The 23,945-nt window shown below is 38.3% G+C and overlaps 1 protein-coding gene across 2 annotated transcripts in view; it reads left to right on the forward strand.

Annotated features, from left to right (window-relative positions):
- Positions 1-27: 27 nt before the first annotated feature.
- Positions 28-23,945, forward strand: part of ABHD18 (abhydrolase domain containing 18) — a 36,056-nt gene continuing 12,138 nt past the window's right edge. Inside the window, exons 1-8 of one of the 2 annotated variants that reach the window (XM_036424519.2) lie at positions 28-162; positions 6,676-6,783; positions 7,895-7,979; positions 12,720-12,820; positions 17,054-17,132; positions 17,233-17,317; positions 19,721-19,748; positions 22,697-22,835. In XM_036424519.2, the coding sequence (XP_036280412.1) occupies positions 6,692-6,783; positions 7,895-7,979; positions 12,720-12,820; positions 17,054-17,132; positions 17,233-17,317; positions 19,721-19,748; positions 22,697-22,835 (609 nt within the window). In that variant the 5' untranslated portion in view covers positions 28-162; positions 6,676-6,691. Of the gene's footprint in view, positions 163-6,675; positions 6,784-7,894; positions 7,980-12,719; positions 12,821-17,053; positions 17,133-17,232; positions 17,318-17,753; positions 17,773-19,720; positions 19,749-22,696; positions 22,836-23,945 lie in introns of those variants that run through there. The other variant, XM_045576553.1, reaches the window with a different exon arrangement.

A 23,945-nucleotide genomic window follows, 5' to 3' on the forward strand; every position in this document is an offset into this window, starting at 1 on the left:
CCTTGGGTTTCCCGGGGCTCTGGTCCGTAGCCGAGCTCCCGAGTTCCTGGAAAGGCAGCTGGCGCCGCGGTCGGAGCTCGGACGCGAGGCGAGTCCCGGGAGACGGGCCGTGCGGTGTTGGGAGACTCGTGGGCTGGACGGACGGCGCCCGCTGAACGGCCAGTAAGTCGCCGGTCCGAGCCGCGCTCCCGAGCCCCTCTGACGCGCGGCGAACGTGCCGGGAGTCAGGGCCCGGCTGGAGGGAGACCCAGGAGGGCGAGGCCGGGGTCCGGGGCGCAGGGCCAGGTGGGGTTATGCATAGATGGAGGCACATTAGTTCCTTCCCCCCGTGGAAGCTGAAAGTGACTTCGCGCCCTTTCTCTTGTTGGGCTAACTCCCTGCTTGAGGCGTAGATGGGGCGCGGGAGATGGGGGTCCAGCCTCAGCCGACCTCCTGACCCCCGGATCCGCACCCCACTCCGGGGTCTTCCGCAGAGCCTGCTGCTGCTGTCACCCGGGGCTTAGAAAAAGCACAGCGGCAGCTAAGCAATGACCAGCTCTTAATCACCAGGAAAGTAGTACTGTTTTATTAGTACTAACACATTCTCATGCCCTGTGACACATTTCTGTTTTACATAGAGCTAATTCCGGAGAAGTTACTAGCTTACCCAGAGTCATTCGGTGTGGTAGCGGCAGAGTTGGAGCGAATTCAGTTCTTTTCAACCAGTATTTTATGAACACTTATCCTATCGCCAGACCCTGTATTGTTATAGGTTGCATGGTGTATGCCATCTGCTTCTGATCTTTGTCTTGTCTGTGACCTTTGGCGTATCCTGTCAGACACATTCCGCTGGTGAACAGCGAAATTGGAAATGTGTTTTCTATTCGTTTGGAATTACCTTCTTTGAATCCAGAACTGACATTTTGTACTTGGATTCAGTCTTGCAAATTTGTTAACAGCCAACACAGAGACATATCAGGTTCCTATGATTGGCTCCTAGAAAGTACATATGTAAAAGAATTAGTGGTGTGTTTTTTTTTTTTTTTTCTTGTTCCCCACCTACCCCTGTAATATTACTTTACTGTATCATCTGCTTCTTGTTTAATCCCTGGAGTCTAGTACAGTGTATGGCCTTTGTGTGTGTGTGTGTGTGTGTGTGTGTGTGTGTGTGTGTTTTACAAAGGGATTTTTTTTTTTTTTACAAAGGGATTTTTAACCAATATTAAACCAAGCAGAATGTTTGCTAGTTGAATGAATGCTTATAGAATTTCCTCATTTCACCCCTACAATCCTCCGAGGTGGGATTGTCTCAAGCATGCAAGGAACTGGAAAGCATAATAAAGGGAGCTAGAATCTAAGAAACACAGGACTCCTGATTGTAAAGCCTGTGCTTTTCACTGCCAGCCTTCCTGTGTGTGTGTGTGGGGGGGGGGGGGGGGGAGATGTGAAGAAGAATCATTTCCAATATCTCTTAAAATATATCAGAACAAATAATCAATTTTTATATATGAAATAATTTGCTATTTTGTATCAGGCCAGGTGCTGTTTATAGGCTAAGGTGACTTACTCAAGGTCACATGGCTAGTGGTAGAACTAGCTCTGATATTTTCCATTGCTGCCTCCAAGTGATGACTTGAGACCACAAAAGTACATGGAATGTACTGCATGTAAGCCTTGTGAAATCTAAATAAACTGTGTATTGTACCAATTTAAACAAAAAGGAAGAAAAATTTATTTCTTAATAATACACACAGCACCCAAACAAAGTAAATATTTGTAAAAGCCCATGGAAAAGAGGAGCTAGGTTTGAAAAGCTATTAGATTATTTGCTGAATGTTTCACATAGGTTGAGACAATCCATCTGATGAGTTTCCTTAGATGATTGCTTAAAATAGATACTCACCCTTCTAAAATGAACAGAGAAGTTTCCAATTTACCTGCTCTTCTCTTGTATAAGAGTAAAAGAATTGAATTTGTGGAGGCTAGATTTTAATAGTGGATATCTGTGTTATCAAAACACATTTTAGGTTACTTTACTTGTATTGAAAATATGTGATTTAAAAGTAAAGTTACAAGATAAAAATTAGGCTTGCATTTTTGTGGAGTAAAGTTGTATATTGTGGGTTTTTTTGTATATTGTGGTATTTTTTTTAAATTCATTTATGCCTTTGAGATATGTATCAACTATATGAGGATAAAAGTCCAAAAATTTCATTTTTTAAATGCTTAAGTACCGAGTGATAGGAAATAAAAATATTAGACGGCAAAAGATGTTGAGTACCACTTTAGCAATAGTGCTCATTTTTAGGAAAGACTTTTCATTCCTTGGCACTGTACAAGAATTTCTATTTTTGTTTCACTTTGTTTTCCCCTCCTTGGCTATTTAAAAGTATAGGAGTCAATTATGTCAGTTTGGCTTCAGCAGTGGGTCCTATTTCTGCAGAAGCTCGCCGGTGTCACATTAGTCTGATGTGGCTTTAAGTATTTGGTATGGCTCCAGATGGTGCCTCCATTTGATAAATTGGAGTTATCTTTACCCTGGGCTTGGATTAGTATTATCTCTTCACGGTGGCACTGGATAGCACTAAGCCCTACCTAGAAAGGGTGTCCTAGAAAACCTGATTTTTTTTCATTGTTCTTGGGACTGAAGTGGGACTTAAAAAGATCTGTGTAACCCCGAACTCCAGAACCAAACTATAGTAAGTTATGTGTGTTTGATTTATTTTCTGTTCCTTGTTAAGCCAGGTGTTTTCAGCAAGGGATATACTGGCTCTAGATTTGGAGTACTAACTTTTTTTTTTTTTTAATTTATCTTTATTGTTGAAAGTATTACAGATGTCCCCTTCCCCCCATTGACCTCCTCAACCCCACCCGCAGACCTTCACTACACTATGGTCTGTGTCCTTGGGTTATGCATATAGACATAATATTAGTTCTTTGCTTAATCTCCACCCTATCAATCCCCCACTCCACCTCTGCCTTACCTCTGGAGTGCTCTTTTATGGCCTATATAACGTGAGATTAAAGTGATCTGGAAGGTTGGCTTTTATTTTTTATTTTTATTTATTAAATTATTATCTGTGTACATATTTTAACATTGACCCCCCACATATCCTCCCTCCCCAGAGTTTTGTGTCCATTAGTTGTACTTATATGCATGTATACAAGTGAAGGTTGGCTTTTCTAATATAGGGTTGAAAATTAGAAATAACTAAATTTCATAGTACTTTACAAAATATTTGAAGAGTTCAGTACACTCAGCTTCTTTCTCATTTCCTTTGCAACTTTGCTTTTAAAAATATATTTTTAGCTTTTCGGCCAGAACCTCCATATTCCAGTAAATTGTGAAAATGACTAACACAGAAGGAAAGAGGAGAAGTACCTGCTATATGTTCTCTAGGCCTTTTAGAAAATATGGAGTTGTTCTTTTGGCCACATAACATGCGAATCTACTAGGTGATACTGTGGACATCAAGGGAATGGGCAGTGTTCAAAAAGGAATGTCCTACAAATGCCACCCAGCATGCAGTGGGCATTGTTGTGAACAAAAAAGTTAAAGAATTTTAACTTTTTAACTTGCCAAAAGAGTTTATGTATGTATTGGACATATTAAGCACTCTGAGAACCAAGATAACTTCCTGAAATGTGTGAAGGAAAGTGATCAGAAAAAGAAGGAAATCAAAGAGAAAGGTACCTGGGTTCAACTGAAACTCAGCCTGCTTCACCCAGAGAAGCACGTTTTGTCAGAACCAAAGGAAAGGAGCCAAAGTTGCTGGAACCCATTCCCTATGAATTTATGGAATAAGTGGAGGGTGGGAAAAAAGATTTCTGTGCTAATAAAATATGTAATTAAAGAAAACTTGGTGTCCTAGAAAAGATAGGTAGGTAGGTAGATAGATAGATAGATAGATAGATAGATAGATAGATAGATAGATTGATATAGATTTCAGAGAGAAAGGGAGAGGGAGAGAGAGATGGAGACATCAATGATGAGAGAGCAATCAGCTGCCTCCTGCTATCCTACCACTGGGGATCGAGCTGGCAACCTAGGCATGTGCCCTGACTGGGAATCAACCATGATCATGACCTCCTGGTTTAAAGGTCAATGCGCAACCACTGAGTTACACTGGCTAGGCACAACTTTCTCCTTTTTAAAAAAAGCATTTGGGTGCTTTTTTTTTTTTGCTTTTTTCCCTCACCTGAGGATATTTTCCCATTATTTTTAGAGAGAGTGTAAGAGAAAGAAAGAGAAATATTGATGTGAGAAAAACATTGATTGGTTGCCTCCTGCATGCATCCCAACTAGGGCCCAGACCAGGGAGGAGCCTGCAATCCAGGTATATGCCCTTGACTGAAATCAAATCCAGGAACCATTGGTCCACAGCCATGTGCTCTATCCATTGAGCCAAACCAGTTAGGGCAGACTTTCTTTTATATGTTTGTCTTGTTTTTATCTATTAACAACCTAGAAGAATAGTGCCAAGGAAAATGGATGTCTCATAACCAGTTTAGCACTTCTTTTTTTTGAGAGGGAGAGAGATAGAAAGCTAGAAACACCGATGAGAGAGAGTCATCGATCAGCTGCCTCCTGCACACCCCGCAACCAAGGCACATGCCCTTGACCGGAATCGAACCTGGGTCCCTTCAGTCCCCAAGCCGACGCTCTATCCACTGAGCCAAACCGGTCTCAGCTCAGTTTAGCACTTCTTACTGTGAAATGTGAGTGCTGGAATTTGGGGTTCTCTCTAACACTAACATGGGATCTGCTTATAGCCATTGATGCCATAGATGTTGTGGAGGAAGACATTGACCCCTTCCTTTTCCTGCCACAGTAGAGAAAATAAGTGGCCTGTAATACTCCCAAACGACTATGAAGTCCTGTGTTATCATGACAGTCACTGTTCTACTGCAGTTTAATAAATGTACACAAAATGTACTACTGCTATTTTTTTAAACCCAGAATGACCCAAGGAATAAAATAATTAAAAGCATCTATCATCTCTTAGAATTGTCTTTCCTTATGCTCTAGAACACATGTGTCAAACACAAGGCCTGCTGGCCAAATCCGTCCCGCCAGGCCTTGCAATGTGGCCCGCACCGCGCTGTCATCACTGCACTCCGCTGCGTTTCCATCACAATGACAGTTTATGACTGTTCAGTAAACCATTCGGCCCGCAATTTAGGCTGGATTTTAGATTTTGGCCCCTTCTCTGATTGAGTTCGACACCCCTACTCTAGAAGCTCCCTGAATATAGTTACATATCTAAATACTAGAGGCCCATTGCACGATATTCCTGCAAGAATAGGCCTCTGGCTTCAACTCTCCAGCAAGTCCCCACTCCCCACCCCAGCCACCCAGGAGCTGGCAAGTCCCCACTCCCCAGCCGCCTGGAGCCTGCAAGTCCTTGCCTCTGTCTGGAGCACCACTCCAGTAGCTCCCTCCGCTGCCCCCCTTCCCCTCATAGCAGGCTTCACATGGTCTGCGCCTGAATATGCAAATCAAATGCCATATTTGTTGTGTTGATTTGCATATTCACTCTTGATTGGCTGTGGGCATAGCAGAGTAATGGTTAATTTGCATGTTTCTCTTTTATTGGGTAAGACATAAAAGAGTTGGCTTCCTATTTGAAAAATGGAGCACTAATTCAGAATGTTGGTAATTGGGTAAAGAGTAAACTGTTCCAGCTGAAACCGGTTTGGCTCAGTGGTGTAGCATCGGTCTGTGGACTGGGGGGTCCCAGGTTCGATTCCGGTCAAGGGCATGTACATTGGTTGCGGGCACATCCCCAGTGTGGGGTGTGCAGGAGGCAGCTGGTCGATGTTTCTCTCTCATCGACATTTCTGGCTCTCTATCTCTCTCCCTTCCTCTCTGTAAAAAATCAATAAAATATATTAAAAATAGGTGTTTTGCAAGTATTTTCTCACAGTCTTTGGCTTGTTTTTTCATTTCCTAATGGAGTTTATTTTTAATAAATGTTCACTGAATAAATCAATTTCTTTAAATACATAGAATATTAGCTATATTTTCTTATTATACTGTTACTGGACTTCTTTGAGTGTTAATAGTTTTGCTTTTTACACTTAGCTCTCTAATCCTAATCCACATACGTGGAATTTTTTGTGTCTACTAAGTGTGAAGTGTTGGGAAGTTTAAATGAGAACATGTGCATTTATGTGTGTAGTTTTCTGAATGGTTCCTGGCAAATAATACAAAACTGTATAAGTTTTAACCACTACTATCTTTACCCAACAAATACTGATTTTTTTTTTCTGAGTCACTGTGCTGAGAATGGGAAGGAAGATCCTACACTCAATAATTTACAGTTTAGTGAAACTTGGGTTCAACTTCATCTTTTCTACTTTTATCTCAGTTCTTTCTTTTTCGGTATCTTAATTTTTCTACAGTTTCATTGAGATATGATTGATATACTAGTATAGCATTGTGTTAAACTGTATAAAATAATTATCTGATATATGTATATATTGTGAAATGATTACCAATAAGTTTAGTTAAGTTTTTCTTGTGATGAGTGCTTTTAAGGATCTATAAGCTAAATAATTCCTAGGGATGTAATATGTAGCATGGTAACTATAATTATACATACTATCTTATATATATATTTGAAAGTTACTAGGAGTTACTGACTGTTGCCTAAAATAAAATATTTTAAAATCATTTACAATTTTGTTTCATAGATGTTGGTTACTACTGATGGGTGTGAGTAAGTTAGATGTTCTATACCGGAGACTTCTCCTTACAAAACTTTTTATCAGAGGATGGGGAAAGCCAGAGGACCTTAAGAGGTAAACATTTTTTTCCTGAATGCTTTTTCTGACTTTGTTTTAGTAAACATTTAAAATTTTATTTCACTTTTAAAGTTCTTTGCTATAAATATAAAGTGATTGGAAAATTAACTATTAATATAAAAATGAAATTATTTCCTTTTCTATTTTCTCCCTTTAATTATTTCTCTTGTTTTAACCCACATAATCATAAATTGAACTAGTTTAAAAAAGTCATTCAGTTGTGAAAATAAAGAGCTCTCAGAAATAAAAGTTAGATTATTAACTTTAGTAATTTTAAATTGATTTAGAGTTTCCAGAGACTGAGCATTTCTGGGTAAATTGAAATTGTAATGGCCCTGACCGGTTTGGCTCAGTGGATAGAGTGTTGGCCTGCAGACTCAACGGTCCCGGGTTCGATTCCAGTCAAGGGCATGTACCTTGGTTGTGGGCTCATCCCCAGTAGAGGTGTGTAAGAGGCAGCTGATTGATGTTTCTCTCTCATCAGTGTTTTGGGTTTTTTTTAAATATATTTTTTGATTTTTTTTAGAGAGAGGGAAAGAGAGTGAGAAACATCGATGAGAGAGAATCATCTATCAGCTGCCTCTTGCACAACCCCTACTGGGGATGTGCTCACAACCAAGGTACATGCCCTTGACCAGAATCGAACCTGGGACCTTTCAGTCCACAGGCCAACACTCTATCCACTGAACCAAACTGGTTTCAGCTCATCGATGTTTCTAACTCTCTATCTCTCTCCCTTCCTCTCTGTAAAAAATCAATAAAATATGTATTTTTAAAAAAAGAAACTGTAATTACTATGAAGCTAGGTTATACTGTAGCTTATGGGAATATATGGACTTAAAAATAAATTTTTAAGATTTGTGCCTTTAATTTTGAGTCTTATATATGTTAATTACTTTCTGAATAATGATATTTATCACATCTTTCTGAGATAAAATGTTCAGCTTGCAAAAGACTAACAACTTACTCTTTTTCTTTGTTGATTAAAATTAAATTTTAGCATATTTTATGACCTGGACTTGGTAATTTTTACTCACTATTCATCAGCTTTAACATATTGCTATACTAATTTTTTTTTTTCCCCTTTTGTTCCTCTTTACTATAACAGACTCTTTGAATTCAGAAAGATAATTGGAAATCGAGAAAGATGTCAGAATCTGGTTTCAAGTGATTATCCAGTACACATCGATAAGGTAGTAAAATGAAGTAAATGTAATTATAGAAATTCTATTTTAACATAAACATGTGACAAGAATAGGTGGGGGGACAGGGGCAGGAAGATATTCACCTAAAAATTATATGCACATACGCATAATCTGTGGCAAAGGCAGGCAGGGGCAGAGTGGAGGAGGTCAATGGGAGGAAAAAGGAAAACATTTGTAATACTTTTAACACTAAAGATAAATTTTTAAAAATAATAGGTTGAATGTTAAGAGTATAACAATAGACACTAGAACATAAATACACAATATAGGTTTTTCATTTAATATTTTTAAAATGCTCTGAGTGTTCTAACTGGATGGTTATAATAATTAAATTCATTTATGCTTAGGAGCATATTCTTGCCTAAATATAAGAAAACTAGAGGCCCAGTGCATGGATTTGTGCACTGATGGGTTTTCCTCTCCCTGACCTGTGGGGATCAGGCTGAAATCAGCTCTCCAATATCCCCCGAGGGGTCTTGGATTCCAAGAGGGCACAGGCTAGGCCGAGGGACCCCACCAATGCACAATTGGGGCTAAGGAGAGACCACAGGAGAGCTCCAGGGCATGTCCGGCCTGCCTTGCCCAGTTCTGATCAAGTTAACCTACCAGTTGGAACATCTTTTTGAACCTCATTTTTTTATCTTTAGGCTTATGGGGGTTAAAGTAAATTATTCAAGTTTTCAAAAAAAATTGGCAGTAACACAGGAAAGTACTCTAGTTGAAGAATCACTACATGAGAAGTTATTAGCAAAAAGAACTTAATATCCATTCCTCTCTGTAAAAAATCAATAAAATATATTTGAAAAAAACAATAAAAAGAAAAATATTTTAAACAAAATAACATCAGCCCTGACTGGTTTGGCTTTGTGGATAGAGCATCAGCCTGCGGACTGAAGGGTCCCAGTTTTGATTCCAGTCAAGGGCATGTATGTTGGTTGCTGGCACATCCCCAGTAGGGGGTGTGCAGAGGCAGCTGATTGATGTTTCTAACTTTCTATCCCTCTCCCTTCCTCTCTGTAAAAAAAGGAATAATATATATATATTTTTTTAAATAACATCAGGGAAATGGTATGGGATATATAGTTAATTGCTGAGAAAAATGATAGAAAGAAATACTATAAAATTAGAGAAGTTGAAATGTACAGCTTATCCTTGAATAGTGTCTATTTGTTATAATGTTAATGAGATGCTGTAGGGACTTAACTCTTACTTACCTATCAATTAGCCAATGGTAAAATTGGTTTCCTTGTAAAGTCACAGAACCTATCAAATATGTTAAGTGAGGAACTATTGTATTTGAAATAGTTTTGTTTTTAAGCAACCACATGACTTTCTGGAAAAAAAAAATATATATTTTATTGATTTTTTTACAGAGAGGAAGAGAGATAGAGAGTTAGAAACTTTGATGAGAGAGAATCATCAATCAGCCGCCTCTGCACACCTCCTACTGGTATGTGCCCGCAACCACATGCCCTTGACCGGAATCAAACCTGGGACCTTTCAGTGTGCTCTAGCCACTGAGCCAAGCCGGTTTTGGCTGGAAAATATTTTTCTTTTTTTTTTAAATATATATTTTATTGATTTTTTACAGAGAGGAAGAGAGAGGAATAGAGAGTTAGAAACATCGATGAGAGGAATCATCGATCAGCTTCCTCTTGCACACCCCCTACAGGGGATGTGCCCGCAACCAAGGAACATGCCCTTGACCGGAATCGAACCTGGGACCACTCAGTCCGCAGACCGAAGATCTATTTACTGAGCCAAACCGGTTTCGGCTGGAAAATATTTCTAAGTTTATGAACTTGGGCACTACTGGGAGGGGTTACAAATGGTTGGGCTTCCCATTTCTCATTGCCATTAACCAAAGTAACTCTACTTTCATCTCTTTCATATATGTGATAACTTCAGAAGATTTCATTTTTCAAAAGTGTTCCACCACTAAAGACAAAATTTTAATTGGAAATTCCTCCTCTACACCACCTAAATGTTACTTCTGAATTTAGAACATTTCTTGCTCAATTTTTACTAAAAATATCTGTTTTTTTTTTATTCTCCTATTGAGGCCTGCAGACTCAAGAGTCCCAAGTTTGATTCCAGTCAAGGGCATGTGCCTTGGTTGTGGGCACATCTGCGGTGGGGGGGTGCAGGAGGCAGCTGATTGATATTTCTCTCTCATCAATGTTTCTAACTCTCCCTCTCTGTAAAAACATCAATAAAATATAAATAAATAAATAAGTAAGTAAGTAAGTAAGTAAGTAAATAAATAAATAAATAAATAAAATGCACTCCAATCCTGATTAAAACATTCAATTTAGAACTTAGGTCCATAAAAGGTTCCTAAAATAATTTTTGGAAGAACCATGAGAGTACAATCAGATCAGGAATACCAGAACAGAAAAAGTGGTAAGTAACAACTGTTTTAGTCATATATCAATGGGTGTTGTAAAGTTGCACTATGATCAACAGAGCATGCTATTGGTTCAGAAATAAAAGATGGGCTAATAAAGGATTAAAAATAATATGCCATAATTTATGCAAACTTATTTCATAGTAAGTCAGGTTTTTTGTTTTTGTTAATTCTCCCTCCCCCCAGGATATTTTTTGCATTGATGTTTTTAGAGAGAGTGGAAGGAGGAGGTGAGAGAGACAGAAAGAAACATCTGTGAGAGAGAGACACACATTGATGATTTGCCTCCAGCCCACAAGTCCAACCCAGGTACATGCCCTTTAAATGGGTATCAAACCTGAGACCCTTCAGACCAGAGGCCTACGTTTCTATCCACTGAGCCAAACCACGTAGGGTGAATTTGTGTTTTAAATAAAGCTAGACAAGGTATGTTTGTATTTTGTTTTTTTCTGATTTTAATGAAAATATTTGGTGCTTTAATGCTAATTTAATTTTTATTACTGGCTTGATTTAAATAAAAATTTATTTAAAAAAACAACTATTTGCCCTAGCTAGTTTGGCTCAGTGGATAGAGTGTCGGCCTGTGGAATGAAAGGTCACGGGTTCAGTTATGGTCAAGGCCACATAACTCAGTTGCAGGCTCCTCATAGACCAGGGCAGTGGTCAGGGCATGAAGGAGGCAACCAATCAATGTCTTTCTCTCACATCTACAATACATTTCTGTCTTTCCCTCTCTCACTTTCTCTAAAAATCAATGGAAAAATATCCTTGGGTGAGGATTAAAAAGAAAACACACACACACACACACACACACACACACACAAACAAATAACTATTTGAGGGAAGAAAAGTTTAGATACTATATATTAGCAAATTCCTTTAACACATATATAAATATCTTATTTCTCCTTATGTGATGTGCGGGGGGGCCTGATACGAAAAGAGAGATGAACGAACTGGTTCTAAGTGGAGGTGGCCAGGGATTGAGAAAATAAAGAAGATGCAGAAATAGATTTAAAGCTGGGAGCTAGGTGGACACCATTCTCTCTGATGGAGAGGCAGCGACTCTGAGCCTCGCAGCATGTTTATTTTTATATCCCAAAAATCTAGGAAGTAATACCAAAACTTAGGATCAAAGGAGCTTATTTGCATTTTTAAGTAGGCCCTAGCATTACTGGATTTACATATCTAGACTCACCCCTGCTGAAACCTGGACATAGGTAAGTCAGAAACTGAATAATATACCCTGTCCTCTTGAGGTGGGGTATAACCATGGGCATGTAACCATTGCCTCGTGCTCAGCTGACAATTTAAAGAAATGTCCATGTGCCTTCCCAGGGGCCCTCTACAGTGATGTGTTGACGTATTACATCAGTAGATTGCCTAAAAATATTTTAACATATTTTATATTAACCCTTATTTGATTGTAGTAAATTATTGTTACAATTTTGTAAATTGTTTATATGTTTACTTTTATATTATCAAGTTATCCTAATGGTATTTTATTTGGCATTATTATATTATTGTATATCATTGGGTAAATGAGGCTTAGTTATAGTTTATTTTTCCAACTAGACTGTAGTAAAGGATATTGAAGGAAAAGGAATGTGTATGAATCAGAGCCAGGTCCTCAGCGGCAAAAGCAATTCATAGTAGGCACTGGAGAAAAAGGTTTTTACTTATGGAAATTTTTTATAAAAAAGCATCCTATCTAATAAAGAGGGAATATGCAAATTGACCATCATGTTGTCACATATATTTTGGAGCCCATAGCCACAAGATGGCGGCACCCAGTCCCCCCAACTCCGCTGGAGTCCCCAGTCCCAGGAAGTGGCAGGCAAGCTGCCCCACCTGTTCTTTCACAGAAAATGGGTTGCCTCAAAAATTTGTTAAGCTTCTTAGGACAAAAAGCATTCAAAATCTTAGAAAAGGGAATTCCAATATTTATAAAAGTTTGAACTAGACAATTCAAGGTTACTTCCACTACAACCTTCCATGATTTTGTGATACATTCTGAATTCACATAGTACCAGCTGTATTGTATGTTAAACAGATATTATTTAACAGAGTGGCCGTTATTAAAACAATTTATAAAACCACACTGTATGTCAAGCACATTCTGTGTGGTTTTCCTAATGGCTGGAGTTAATACCCCTAAGCAGTCAGCCATCCCCTTAGGGCTCCCAGATTGGAAAGGGTACAGGCCGGTGCATGAACACCTCCCCATGCGTGAATTATATGCACCATACCTCCAGTAAATCTATAACAGACCAAGGTATCTTCGTTTACATGTATAAATCTTAGTTTTGTTTTTCTTTAAGATTGAAGATCAGTCAGACTGTAAGATCCTAGATGGACACTTTGTTTCCCCTATGGCCCACTATGTGCCTGATATCATGCCAGTTGAATCTATTATTGCAAGGTAAGAATTTTTATTCAGAAAGTTAAAGTACTAAGTTGTTTATGTTAATTTAAATTATAACAATATCAATGCCGTCTTATTTGAAATTACTTAATTATAATAATTATGTGACATTCCCATTATACATGGGGTGGGTGGAGAGTGAAATTATAGAGCTTTATTATTTTGACATATTTAGTATGCATTTGAACTTAAGTTGTTATCCACTGAAAATATACTATATAATAAAAACCTAATATGCTAAGTGTCCAGTCGACCAATAGGCTGTTCAGCCAATCAAAGTGTAATATGCTAGTGTTATGCTAAGGCCTCTCAACCACTCACTATGACGTGCACTGACCACCAGTGAGCAGATGCTCTGAGCAGTAGGTTAGCTTGCTGCTGGGGTCTGGCCAATTGGAACTGAGTGAGATGGGCCTATCATGCCCTGGAGCCCCGCTCCTCCTTCCCTCTCCTCTCCCTCCTTCCCCTCTAGGCTGGACAATCTCCCATTTCCCTCCCTGGCCCCAATCATGCACTGGTGTGGTCCCTTGGCCTGGCTATGCCCTCTCACAATCTGGGCCCCCCCTAGGAATGTTGGAGAGCTGGCTTTAGCTAGATCCCACAGGCCAGACCCAAGGACCCCCTCAATAAGTGCACAAATTTGTGCACTGGGCCTCTAGAACTGTTACAAATATTTTTTGTATAAGTTTCATGGTAATCACAGAACTAAAATTAATAATGTCTGAACAAAAGAGAAAGATAAAGAAATATAATTATATCACTACAGAAAGTCATCCTATATAATAAAAGAGAAACATATAGCCCTGACTGGTTTGGCTCAGTGGATAGAGCATCGGCCTGCAGACTAAAGTGTCCCAGGTTCGATCCCAAGGGCATGTACCTTGGTTGCAGCACATCCTCAGTAGGGAGTGTGCAGGAGGCAGCTGACCAATGTTTCTCTTTCATCAATGTTCCTATCTCTTTATCACTCTTCCTTCCTCTCTGTAAACAATCAATAAAATATATTTAAAAATTAAATAAGTAAAACTCATGAGGAGCCAAGGGCATGGGAAAACCCCCTTTTAAAAGAAAAAAAATTTGAGAAACCAAGATGGCGGCATAAGTTGTTGCGCCATACAGCAGGGCTGCACAGCTTAGAGCTGGAGCTGTACCCCGTTCCCCTGGAATGTTACACGACCCAGGGGACTGCCAACCAGGACAGACTTGACCGGGTCCGGGCTGAGCTGACAGGGATATTGATGGAGTTAGGCAGCCCAGGACCATCCTGCTTGCCACCAGGCCCTGTGGCCATAGGGAATATTATGACGTGGCATTTTCATGACTGGATCCTGTGCTATTCCCCTGTAATGACTCTACTCAGTGGGTGCACCTGAGCTTCTTTCTGGGCCTTTCAAAGCTGAAACCTCAGACTAGGGTGCATTGTACAGAGGCCACCTCATGTTTCAGGTTCATGATCAGTGTGAATGGGGAAAGGGAGGGACACAGCCATGGTACAGGATTGCAGGGACATAAGATGGGGAGTTCATGGGATCTCAAAGGCAGTGTCCTGCAATCAGAAACATGAATCTCATTTGCTTGGGGAGGGTCAGAATTTGGGCTTGAGCTTCTTGTGTGGGAGTGAATCCTGGGGTGGATGATTGTAAAAAGATGATCAGAAATAAAGACAATTTCAAAGGGGAAAAAAATGATGACCAGAATATCTGGTGAATATAATAGAATCAGGGGCATAGAAAGGGAGTGGACTGACAATCCTTGGGGGGAAAGGGATATAGGGGGTGTGGGAAGAGACTGGACAAAAATCATACACCTATGGATTAGGACAGTAGGGGGAGTTGGTAAGGCCATGGGGAGGTGGGAACTGGGTGGAGGGGTGCTATGGGGGGGGGGGGGGGGAGAGGATCAGCTGTAATAATCTGAACAATAAAGATTTAAAAAGAAATAAATAAAATAAAAGAGAGAAACATAAATTGACCATACCTCTGCTACGTTCATCAGCCAATCAAGAGTGACTATGCAAAGTAAATTGACAAATATGGTGGGTTAATTTGCATACACAGGCGCCAAGCGGCTGGGTCCTAGGAACATTCTTGTGTCCCAGGCCGCTCCTAGCCTATAGGCCCGTGCATAGGCTGTGAGTGGCCGAGGTTACAGAATGCCCCCAGCCACTCTGGGTCTTTGGGCACAGGTGCCAAGCGGCTGCGGGCGGCGCGATTGCTTATGTTTGTGCCCCCAGCCAGGCACCCACAACGTGGAGCTGGCTGCTGGCCTTAGGGTCATGTGCAGACCCGGTGGCCACTGCATGTCCAGAGTCTGCACATTCCCCCCAGGCTGGCACCCACAACACAGGGCTAGCTGCTAGACTGGGGGGGGGGGGGGGCGCGCGTGTTCCCCCACCCCCACCCCTGGGCTGTGGGAACACATGCTCCTAGCCCAATAGACATAGTGCAGTGGGTCCTCTGCGCATGAGCTACAGAGGAAACACCTTTTCTTTTTGTTTTAAATATATTTTATTGATTTTTTACAGAAAAGAGGGGAGAAGGTTAGACACTTGGAAACATCAATGGGAGAGAAACATCGATCAGCTGCCTCCTGCACACTCCTTACTGGGGATGTGCCCCCAACCAAGGTACATACCCTTAACAGGAATCAAACCTGGGACCCTTCAGTCTGCATGCCAACACTATCCACTGAGCCAAACCAGTTCAAACATAAACACCTTTTCTGACCGCTCATTTGCTAAGTTCCCTGTACACCGCCACTTGTACTGTTCTTGGTAACTTGGGTTGTAAGAATCCAAGAAGGTGATCCAGGGTTTTTCCACCTCACACCTGGAGGAAAAAACAAAGGTCCGCTGCTGGAGGGCTAAGAAATGTCATATCCTGCCCTAGTTGGTTTGGCTCAGTGGATAGTCTCAGCCTGCCGACCACAGGGTCAGGTTTGATTCTGATCAAGGACATGTACCTAGGTTACAGGCTCCTCCTTGGCTGGGGCCCAGGTCAGGGCTCATACAGGAGGCAACCAATCAAAGTGTCTCACATTGATGTTTCTCTCTGTCTCTTCCTCTCTTCCACATTCTTGTAAAATCCATGGAAACATATCCTCAGGTGAGGATTAAAAGAAAGAAAGAAAGAAATGTCATATCTTATGAAAGACACATCTTGAAAATCCTAAAGGAAGTTGTCATTTTTTTGTGGTGAAGGGACTGGGGTCCGTGTTGATGAAAACATCTTGGTAGCTGAGGTGGCTGGCAGTGGGTGCAGCAGCGGGGTGATGGGGCTGGTGCCTTCTCCTGATCAGCCTGGTTGCCTCCCCCAGAGGGAGGCCTGATGTCTCCCAGTCTGAGAGAGGGGGTAGGCTGGGCTGAGGGTTGAATTTTGTGCACCCGGCCTCTATTCAAATTATAAACGAAGAGAAAAAAAATAAAGAAGATACTCATAAGGACAGGAAGAAACAATGAACAAAATGGCTATAGTAAGTCCATACCGATTAATCTCTTTAAATGTAAATGAGTTAAGTTCTCCAATGAAAAGAAGACATGGAATGGTTGAATGGATAAAGAAAAAAGACCCAGTGCAGCTAGCATGGCTCAATGGTTGAGCATTGACCTATGAGCCAGGAGGTCGTGATTCTATTCCCAGGCAGGGCACTTGCTCAGGTTGCTGGTTTGATCCCTAGTCCCCGGTGTGGGATGTGCATGAGGCAGCCAATCATTGATTCTCTCTTAACATTGATGTTTCTATCTCTCCCTCCTCCAACTGGGGATGGAGCCTGCAACCTGGGCATGTGCTCTGGCTGGGAATCTTTTTGGTGCATAAGGTAATGCTCAACCAAGCCACACTGGCCAGGGCAGAAAAGCAGTTCTTGTTGCCTGAGAATACAGTCACAACCTAAAGAGTACTGTTTTCTAAGACTTAATCATATACATTAATGTTTCTAGAATGAGAAAATTTTATTATGCATTTATAAAGTTGTGGTATTGAACAAGGTAAAAAATGATTACAATAAATTCTGTGTCTATATGATAATTGAGTATTTTACTATCCTAACATAAAGCAAATTTACAGTATCTTTGTTGCCTTTAGGCAAATATTAAATACTTAATTACAGTTTTAATATAAAAATTCTGAAGACTTTTTTCCTAAATAATTTAATTATTAAACTTTTAAGCATTGAAAGTTTGTATTAAAAGCCTTTAAAAGATAATTCAGTGAGGTGCTTTATTTTAAATAGGTTCCAATTTATTGTGCCTAAAGAATGGAATAGCAAATATAGACCCGTATGCATTCATCTTGCTGGAACAGGAGATCATGTAAGACTTTATTATAATATCTAATACCTAATTTGTCTACATATTGTCCTTATCAGATGTGATTATTATATTCTTTAAGTGTCATCTTTTCTTTCCGTAGCATTATTGGAGACGACGAACACTGATGGCTCGTCCTATGATTAAAGAAGCTGGAATGGCTTCTTTGTTATTAGAAAACCCTTATTATATCCTTTTGTGATACCTAGAAGTCTTTTCTCTTATGTATTTATAGATTTAGTCATCCAAAGGAATGATAGGTAATAGCCAACTTTTCTAAATCAGGTAAGCTTAATCATCAGTTCAAAAAATACTTAAGAGTAAAGTGAAAAATTACTTTTTAGATTAAAGAGTAGTCAGACTTTTAAAAAGCCTTTAAGCCTTTTGAAAACTAAAGTAAGGATTGTGTTTCTATTGTATAATAAACGTAAATGGTACTTCTGTTTCTTGTGAGACTTCTTTTATGCTGCATTTTAATATTAAGTCAAATGTTTGTTATTTAAATACTTTACAGTGCTTTACAGTTAAGTATCAGTTGAGGTTTAGAAGAGTTCTTAACTTAATTTTCAAGATGACGTCAGACTATGTCCAGAAGAAGAAACGAAACTGATGCACAAATATAATGAAATGCTCAACATTGCTGGTAATAAGAGAGATGTAAAGTTAAAGCAACAATTAACAAATATTTTAAAAACAAAACATAAAACTCATGAGTCTATTGTGAAATGGGCACTCTCATTACTGATTACTGAATATCAGCTCAACCCCTTGGGAAATTTTAACACATTGAATTAAGAGCCTTAAAAAGCTTCACATCATTCTGAGAAATTTATTTTAAGAATAACATACTAAAAAAAGAGAAAATAATAGAAAAGAGAAAAGATATCTGTATAACTTTATTTATAATAGTAAAACATTAGAAATAGCTTGAATGTATAACAATAGCAACATGGTTGAGAAAACTGGTTCATAATATTGTAATATTATGTAACTGGTTCTGTAATGTTTATTGTTCTACCACTTACTGCCTGTATGACCATGGACTTGTTAACCTAATATTTTAGAACATCAATATTTTTGTTGGCAATGGGAATAGTCTCTTAGGTTGTTCAGAGTATTACAGAGTTAATACTGTCTAGAACATTGCCTGGTAAATAATGTGTTCGGTTAGTATTTTTAAAGTTTACAGCAATGTATGTATTTATAGTGTAAAAGTGGGATATATAACTCTATGGTATGATCTAGGTATACAAAAAAAACAACCTAAAAACAAAACCTATTTAAAAGACTGTGGAAAAAAAATAATAAAAAAAAATAAAAGACTGTGGAAAAAGTACTAGGAAAAATACACCAAGATATTAATATAGTTGTCTTTAGATAAAGTAAATTTTTTCTAATCCTTTCTGTATTTTCTGAACTTTTTAAAATTGATTTTGGAGAGAATTGAACTTGGAAAGAGAGGGAGAGGGGGTGGGAGAGAGAGAGATCAATTTGTTCCACTTATTTATACATTCATTGCTTGCTTTCTTGTATGGAATCTGGAGATGGAACTCTCAGCCTTAGTGTATAGGGGTGATGCTCTAACCAGCTAAGCAACCCAGCCAGGGCTTCTAGGTATTCTATAATAATATAAATGAAAAATTCCAATAAACTTAAGTTGAAGACTATACAACCCAATGAATATACTAAAAACATTGAATTGTACACTTCAAATAGATAAATTGTTTAGCCCTGGCCAGTGTGGCTGAGTTGGTTTGAGCATCATCCTGTGTACCAGAGCGATCAGGGCACATACCTTGATTGCGGGTTCCATCCCCAGGGCGCATACAGGAGGCACCAATAGATGTCTCTCTCACATTAATGTAGGTGTGTTTCTCCTTCCTTTCCTCCCTCTCTAAAACATCAATAAAAATTCTTTAAAATAACTTGTTAGTCCCAAAAAGAGAAAAGAAAAAAAATTATTATCCCTGTCCTATGTCTTCAGTGGTTAGAGCATCTGCCCACAAACCATAAGGTTCAATACCTGATCAAGGGCGTGTATCTGGTATGCAGGTTTGATCCTGTGTGCATGAGGCAACCAGTCAGTGTGTCTCACATTGATGTTTCTTTATCTTTCTCCAACTCTTGCCCTCCCATTCACTCTCTAATCAAAATAATACCGATACTAATAAATTATTTAAAAAATAAAATAGTCCTATCCAGTTTGGCTCAGTGGATAGAGCGTCAGCCTGTGGACTCAAGGGTTCCAGGTTAGATTCTGGTCAAGGGCATGTACCTTGGTTGCAGACGCATCCCCAATTGATTAATGTTTTCTCTCTCATCAATGTTTCTAACTCCCTCTCCCTTTCTCTTCCTCTCTAAATCAATCAATAAAATATATTTAAAATAAATAAAAATTATAAAATAAAATTAAAGCTCTAAAAAAAAAAAGCATTTGAAAAACTTGAGAACTTCTAAGCATCATATTTCAGATAACTACAATATAAAATAGTTATTTCAGTATTAAGTTGTCTTCAACTTTAAGTTAATGTGTTTTGATACCAGAGAATATTTAATTATTTTAAAACTTTCTCTTTGACCCACAATATTAAATGGCTGCAGGAAACCCAAGGATCAAATGTAAGTATATATCATCTTATTTTTGCAGTCTTTATACTGAATTTTCAGCAACATTTAAGTTTTTGGTTAACCATTTCAAAGTTTAATCTCCAAGTGTTATTGTGGGTAAATTTCTTTTATAAAATTATAGTAGGAATGTTAACTTTAATTTTTACTTTAAGCTTTTTGCATTTTAAATGTATGGTAAAGAGATAAATTTTAATAGGTTGACTAAAGATATAATTTATTTGTAAAACTTTAACTGAAAAAATTATAAAACATGTTCCTTTTTAAAAGGAAAAGTACATTTATTTTGTGAAATTAAACTTATAATTTTTTTTAAACACTATTATTTTTATTCTTGCAATGAATAATATAGGTAAACTTTCTTTTCCTTGTCTTTTAAAATGACCAACTTTTGAAGGCAGTACTTTTTGCATTTTCATAATCTGTGTTATATTTAGTTTTGATTCATTCAAGAAATATTTGATCCTAGACACTGGGAAGACAGCAACAAAAAGACAAGGTCCTTACTTTCATAGAGCTTATATTCTAGTATGGGAGAGAGATAAAAATAAGATAATTTCATGTACTTATCAGTACCATAAAGAAATAAAGCAAGGCAATGGGATAAAGAGTAATAAAGTATGGGTGCAGGGATGGAGCAGTATTAGTTATGAGGACATGATGTAACAAGAAGGAGCCACTGGGGTGAAGACCTGGAGGAAGATCAGCCTCAGGGAAGGAAGAGTAAATGAAAAGCACAATGTGAGCAACAGGTTGGAGAGTAGTGCATGATGAGATCAGAAAGGTAGGCAACTCGGTTAGAAAGAGCCATGATTAGAATTTTACTGTAAGTACAGTGGGAAACCTCAGAGTACTTTAAGCAGAAATTAAAATGATAAGACCTATTGATAAATTCATTATTGTGGGTAATAAATCAGAAGTTCTGACTTGAACATATTTGTGATGTCTGTTGGATCTGCAAGTAGAGAAGTCAAATAGGGAGTTGGAAAGTGGTGGAAAGATCGGTTTAAAGTCACTTGTCTATGTGATCATGACATAAAAGAAGTCATGAAAGTGGGGTGTGATATAAGCAAACCTTATAAAGTGTGAGAACTATATAGTTTCCCTAGTGCAGACTTATTGTGAGAATTGTAATGTTTATAAAATATCCTTTTACATTTATGTACCCAGAAAATGTAATAATGCTCAATGTATTTAATTTTTCTCAAATAATTCATCATAAGAAAGAAATAGCTTGCAATTTAAATAATAATAAACAATTACCTCTTTTAAAATATCTTAAGCCTGTTTTTGTCAAAAGTGGTTAAATAATTTGAGACTGGGTTTATTGTTATATATAGCTATTATCTCAAAACCTCACATTGTTAACTTTTTTAAAGAGCAAACTGAGTTGGACCTAAGAATTCAAACTTCTGTATCAGATGAAAATAATCAGGGGAATTCTGTAATCATAAATAGCAAATTAGAATGAGGATAGGAAATAAATACAAGGATAAATTAGTTATTTTATAATGAAGCATGAGTATGATCTGTTTTGATATAGGATAACATCCTATATAATAAAAGGCTAATATGCAAATTGTCCCCTCCACTGGAATTTGACCAGGAGGCAGGGCAGGCTAGCCAACCTCCCATTACCTCTTTTTCCAGGTCAGCACAGGCAGGCAGGACCCCACCTGTGCACAAATTCGTGCACCGTGCCTCTAGTGTGTTCCATAAAGACAAGTCCTGCCTTATAAACATGGAGCCCTGAGAGGATGTGGGAGGACACTGGTCATGATTCTGTTAACAACTTGGCATTCCTGTGGCACCTTATTCTTTTTTTTTTTCTTTTTTTTTAATATATTTTATTGATTTTTTTTGCCCCCCTCCCTCCCTCCCACACATCCCCTCCCTCCCCAGAGTTTTGTGTCCATTGGTTGTACTTATATGCATGTATAAAAGTCCTTTGGTTGATCTATTATCTCCCCCAGATCTTCCTCCCCTCCCCGCTGTAATTTGACAGTCTACTTGTTGATATACTGTCTCTATATCTATCTTTTGGTTCATCAGTTTATAATGCTCTTTATTATCCACAAATGAGTGAGGTCATGTGGTGTTTCTCTTTCATTGATTGGCTTATTTCACTCAGCATGATGTTCTCCAATTCCATCCAGGTTGCTGCTAATGATGAGAATTCCTTCTTTTTTATGGCAGCATAGTATTCCATTGTGTAGATGTACCATAGTTTTTGGATCCAATCATCAGCTGACGGACACTTAGGATGTTTCCAAATTCTGGCTATTGTAGATTGGCACCTTATTCTTTGCATATTATTATTCTATGTAGGCATATAGTGAATGACCATTGATAAAGTGAATTTTTGTACACTTTGGCAAGGTTTCATTCATCTATAATAGTAACCAACTATGTGCATGTCTTCATAAATTGTGTATTTAAGATTTTGGTAATACATGAAACTAGTATTAGGTTAAACTCTAACATTGCTTTTTAAAAAGTGTTATGCTTTTAAGTTCTATTATAATCAGTTCTTTCTAAGAGGGGACAGCTATAAATTTGTTTTTCCTTATACAGTCATGGTAATTTAACAAAATTGGCAGTATATGAAATACTATTTTCCCATAGGTATTTTAAGTTTTTAAAGTGACATCAAATAAATAAGATTCTTTTCTGATCTTGAAAATAGTAAAATAGTTGAAATTCAAGAAAGATTATATGCTAGAGAGCATATATAACTTAAAAAATAAGTTATGTGATTAATATGTAGAACTATATTAGCAGCACTCTAATTACATCAACTCAGTCCATTGTTTTACTCAACTACTATTCCCTTTAAAAGAAAAAGATAAACCTTGACTGCCTGTTGTAAATTTTCACATATGAAAATGTAAATATATTTAAATTTTTTTTTTTTTTTTTTTTTTTTTTTTTTGTGATACTAGAAGGTCCAGCTTAAAAAACGTGTCTGACCTATTTGTGATGGGAGGAGCTCTTGTTTTAGAATCTGCAGCGCTCTTGCACTGGCTGGAGAGGGAGGGTTATGGACCTTTGGGAATGACCGGAATATCCATGGGAGGACATGTAAGCCTTTCATTTCAGATGGTATTTACTTGTGATTGTGTTTATAAGGTGGGAAATCCAGTTACTTTTAAAATTCACTTTATGTATAGAATTTGGTGAAAGAAGAAACAGATTCTAAACTTTCATTCCAGTTATAAAATAATGATGTTATTTTTTTGGTATGATTTATGTAGACTCTGATTATACTTATTCTATTAAACTTTTTCTTAAACAGTTTTTCTCCACACCCTAGTGATCTTCCTCAATCTGATCTCCGCTCTGTCCTACCTAACACCTGCCAAAGTCTTGCTCTTGCACTGGCTGTAACTATGCCAGGTGCTGGCACCCTTCTGGTGCCCCTCCAGTCCCTTCTACCTAGCTGAATAATAGCTTGCTCTTCTGGTTCCAATTTGGAGGTTACTTCCTATGACAAGCTCTCCTGACTCCTAGCCTTACTCCAGACTATACTTCATCTCTCATTACTACTTATTTAGCAGTCAGTTTGTTCCATGAAGCAGTAGATTAACTGAGGGCCAGGAATATGCTCTGGTTCATTATGTGGACTGAGTAGTCATTCAGTACATTAAAAAACAGATTTGCTGTAAGTTATTTGACTTATAAAATTAAGTTCAAAAACTTACTCAAGCCAAAACCGGTTTGGCTCAATGGATAGAGCGTCGGCTTGGGGACTGAAAGGTCCCGGGTTCGATTCTGGTCAAGGGCATGTACTTTGGTTGCGGGCATATCCCCACTAGGGGGTGTGCAAGAGGCAGCTGGTCGATGACTCTCTTTCATCGGTTTCTAACTCTCTCCCCCACTTCCTCTCTGTGCAAAATCAATAAAATATATTTAAACAAAAAACAAAAAACAAAACTTACTCAAATTCAAAGGGGTTACCAAAGAGGTGAAGCTAATAAAATTACTTCAAGAATTTACTCAAATACAAATCAGTAAAACTGAAGGGTGAAAAAGGATTTCTTTTCCTATTTACCGTATTTTTCAGACCATAAGACGCACTTTTTTCCCCCCAGAAGTGGGGGGGGAAAGTCCCTGCGTCTTATGGTCCAAATATAGCCTACACATATACTTTAAAAAAAAAGTTTTTTTACTTGCCCGGCTCTGTGTGGTCTC

Source organism: Pipistrellus kuhlii, unplaced genomic scaffold (assembly GCF_014108245.1).
Source record: "Pipistrellus kuhlii isolate mPipKuh1 unplaced genomic scaffold, mPipKuh1.p scaffold_m20_p_8, whole genome shotgun sequence".
Lineage (NCBI taxonomy): Eukaryota > Metazoa > Chordata > Mammalia > Chiroptera > Vespertilionidae > Pipistrellus > Pipistrellus kuhlii.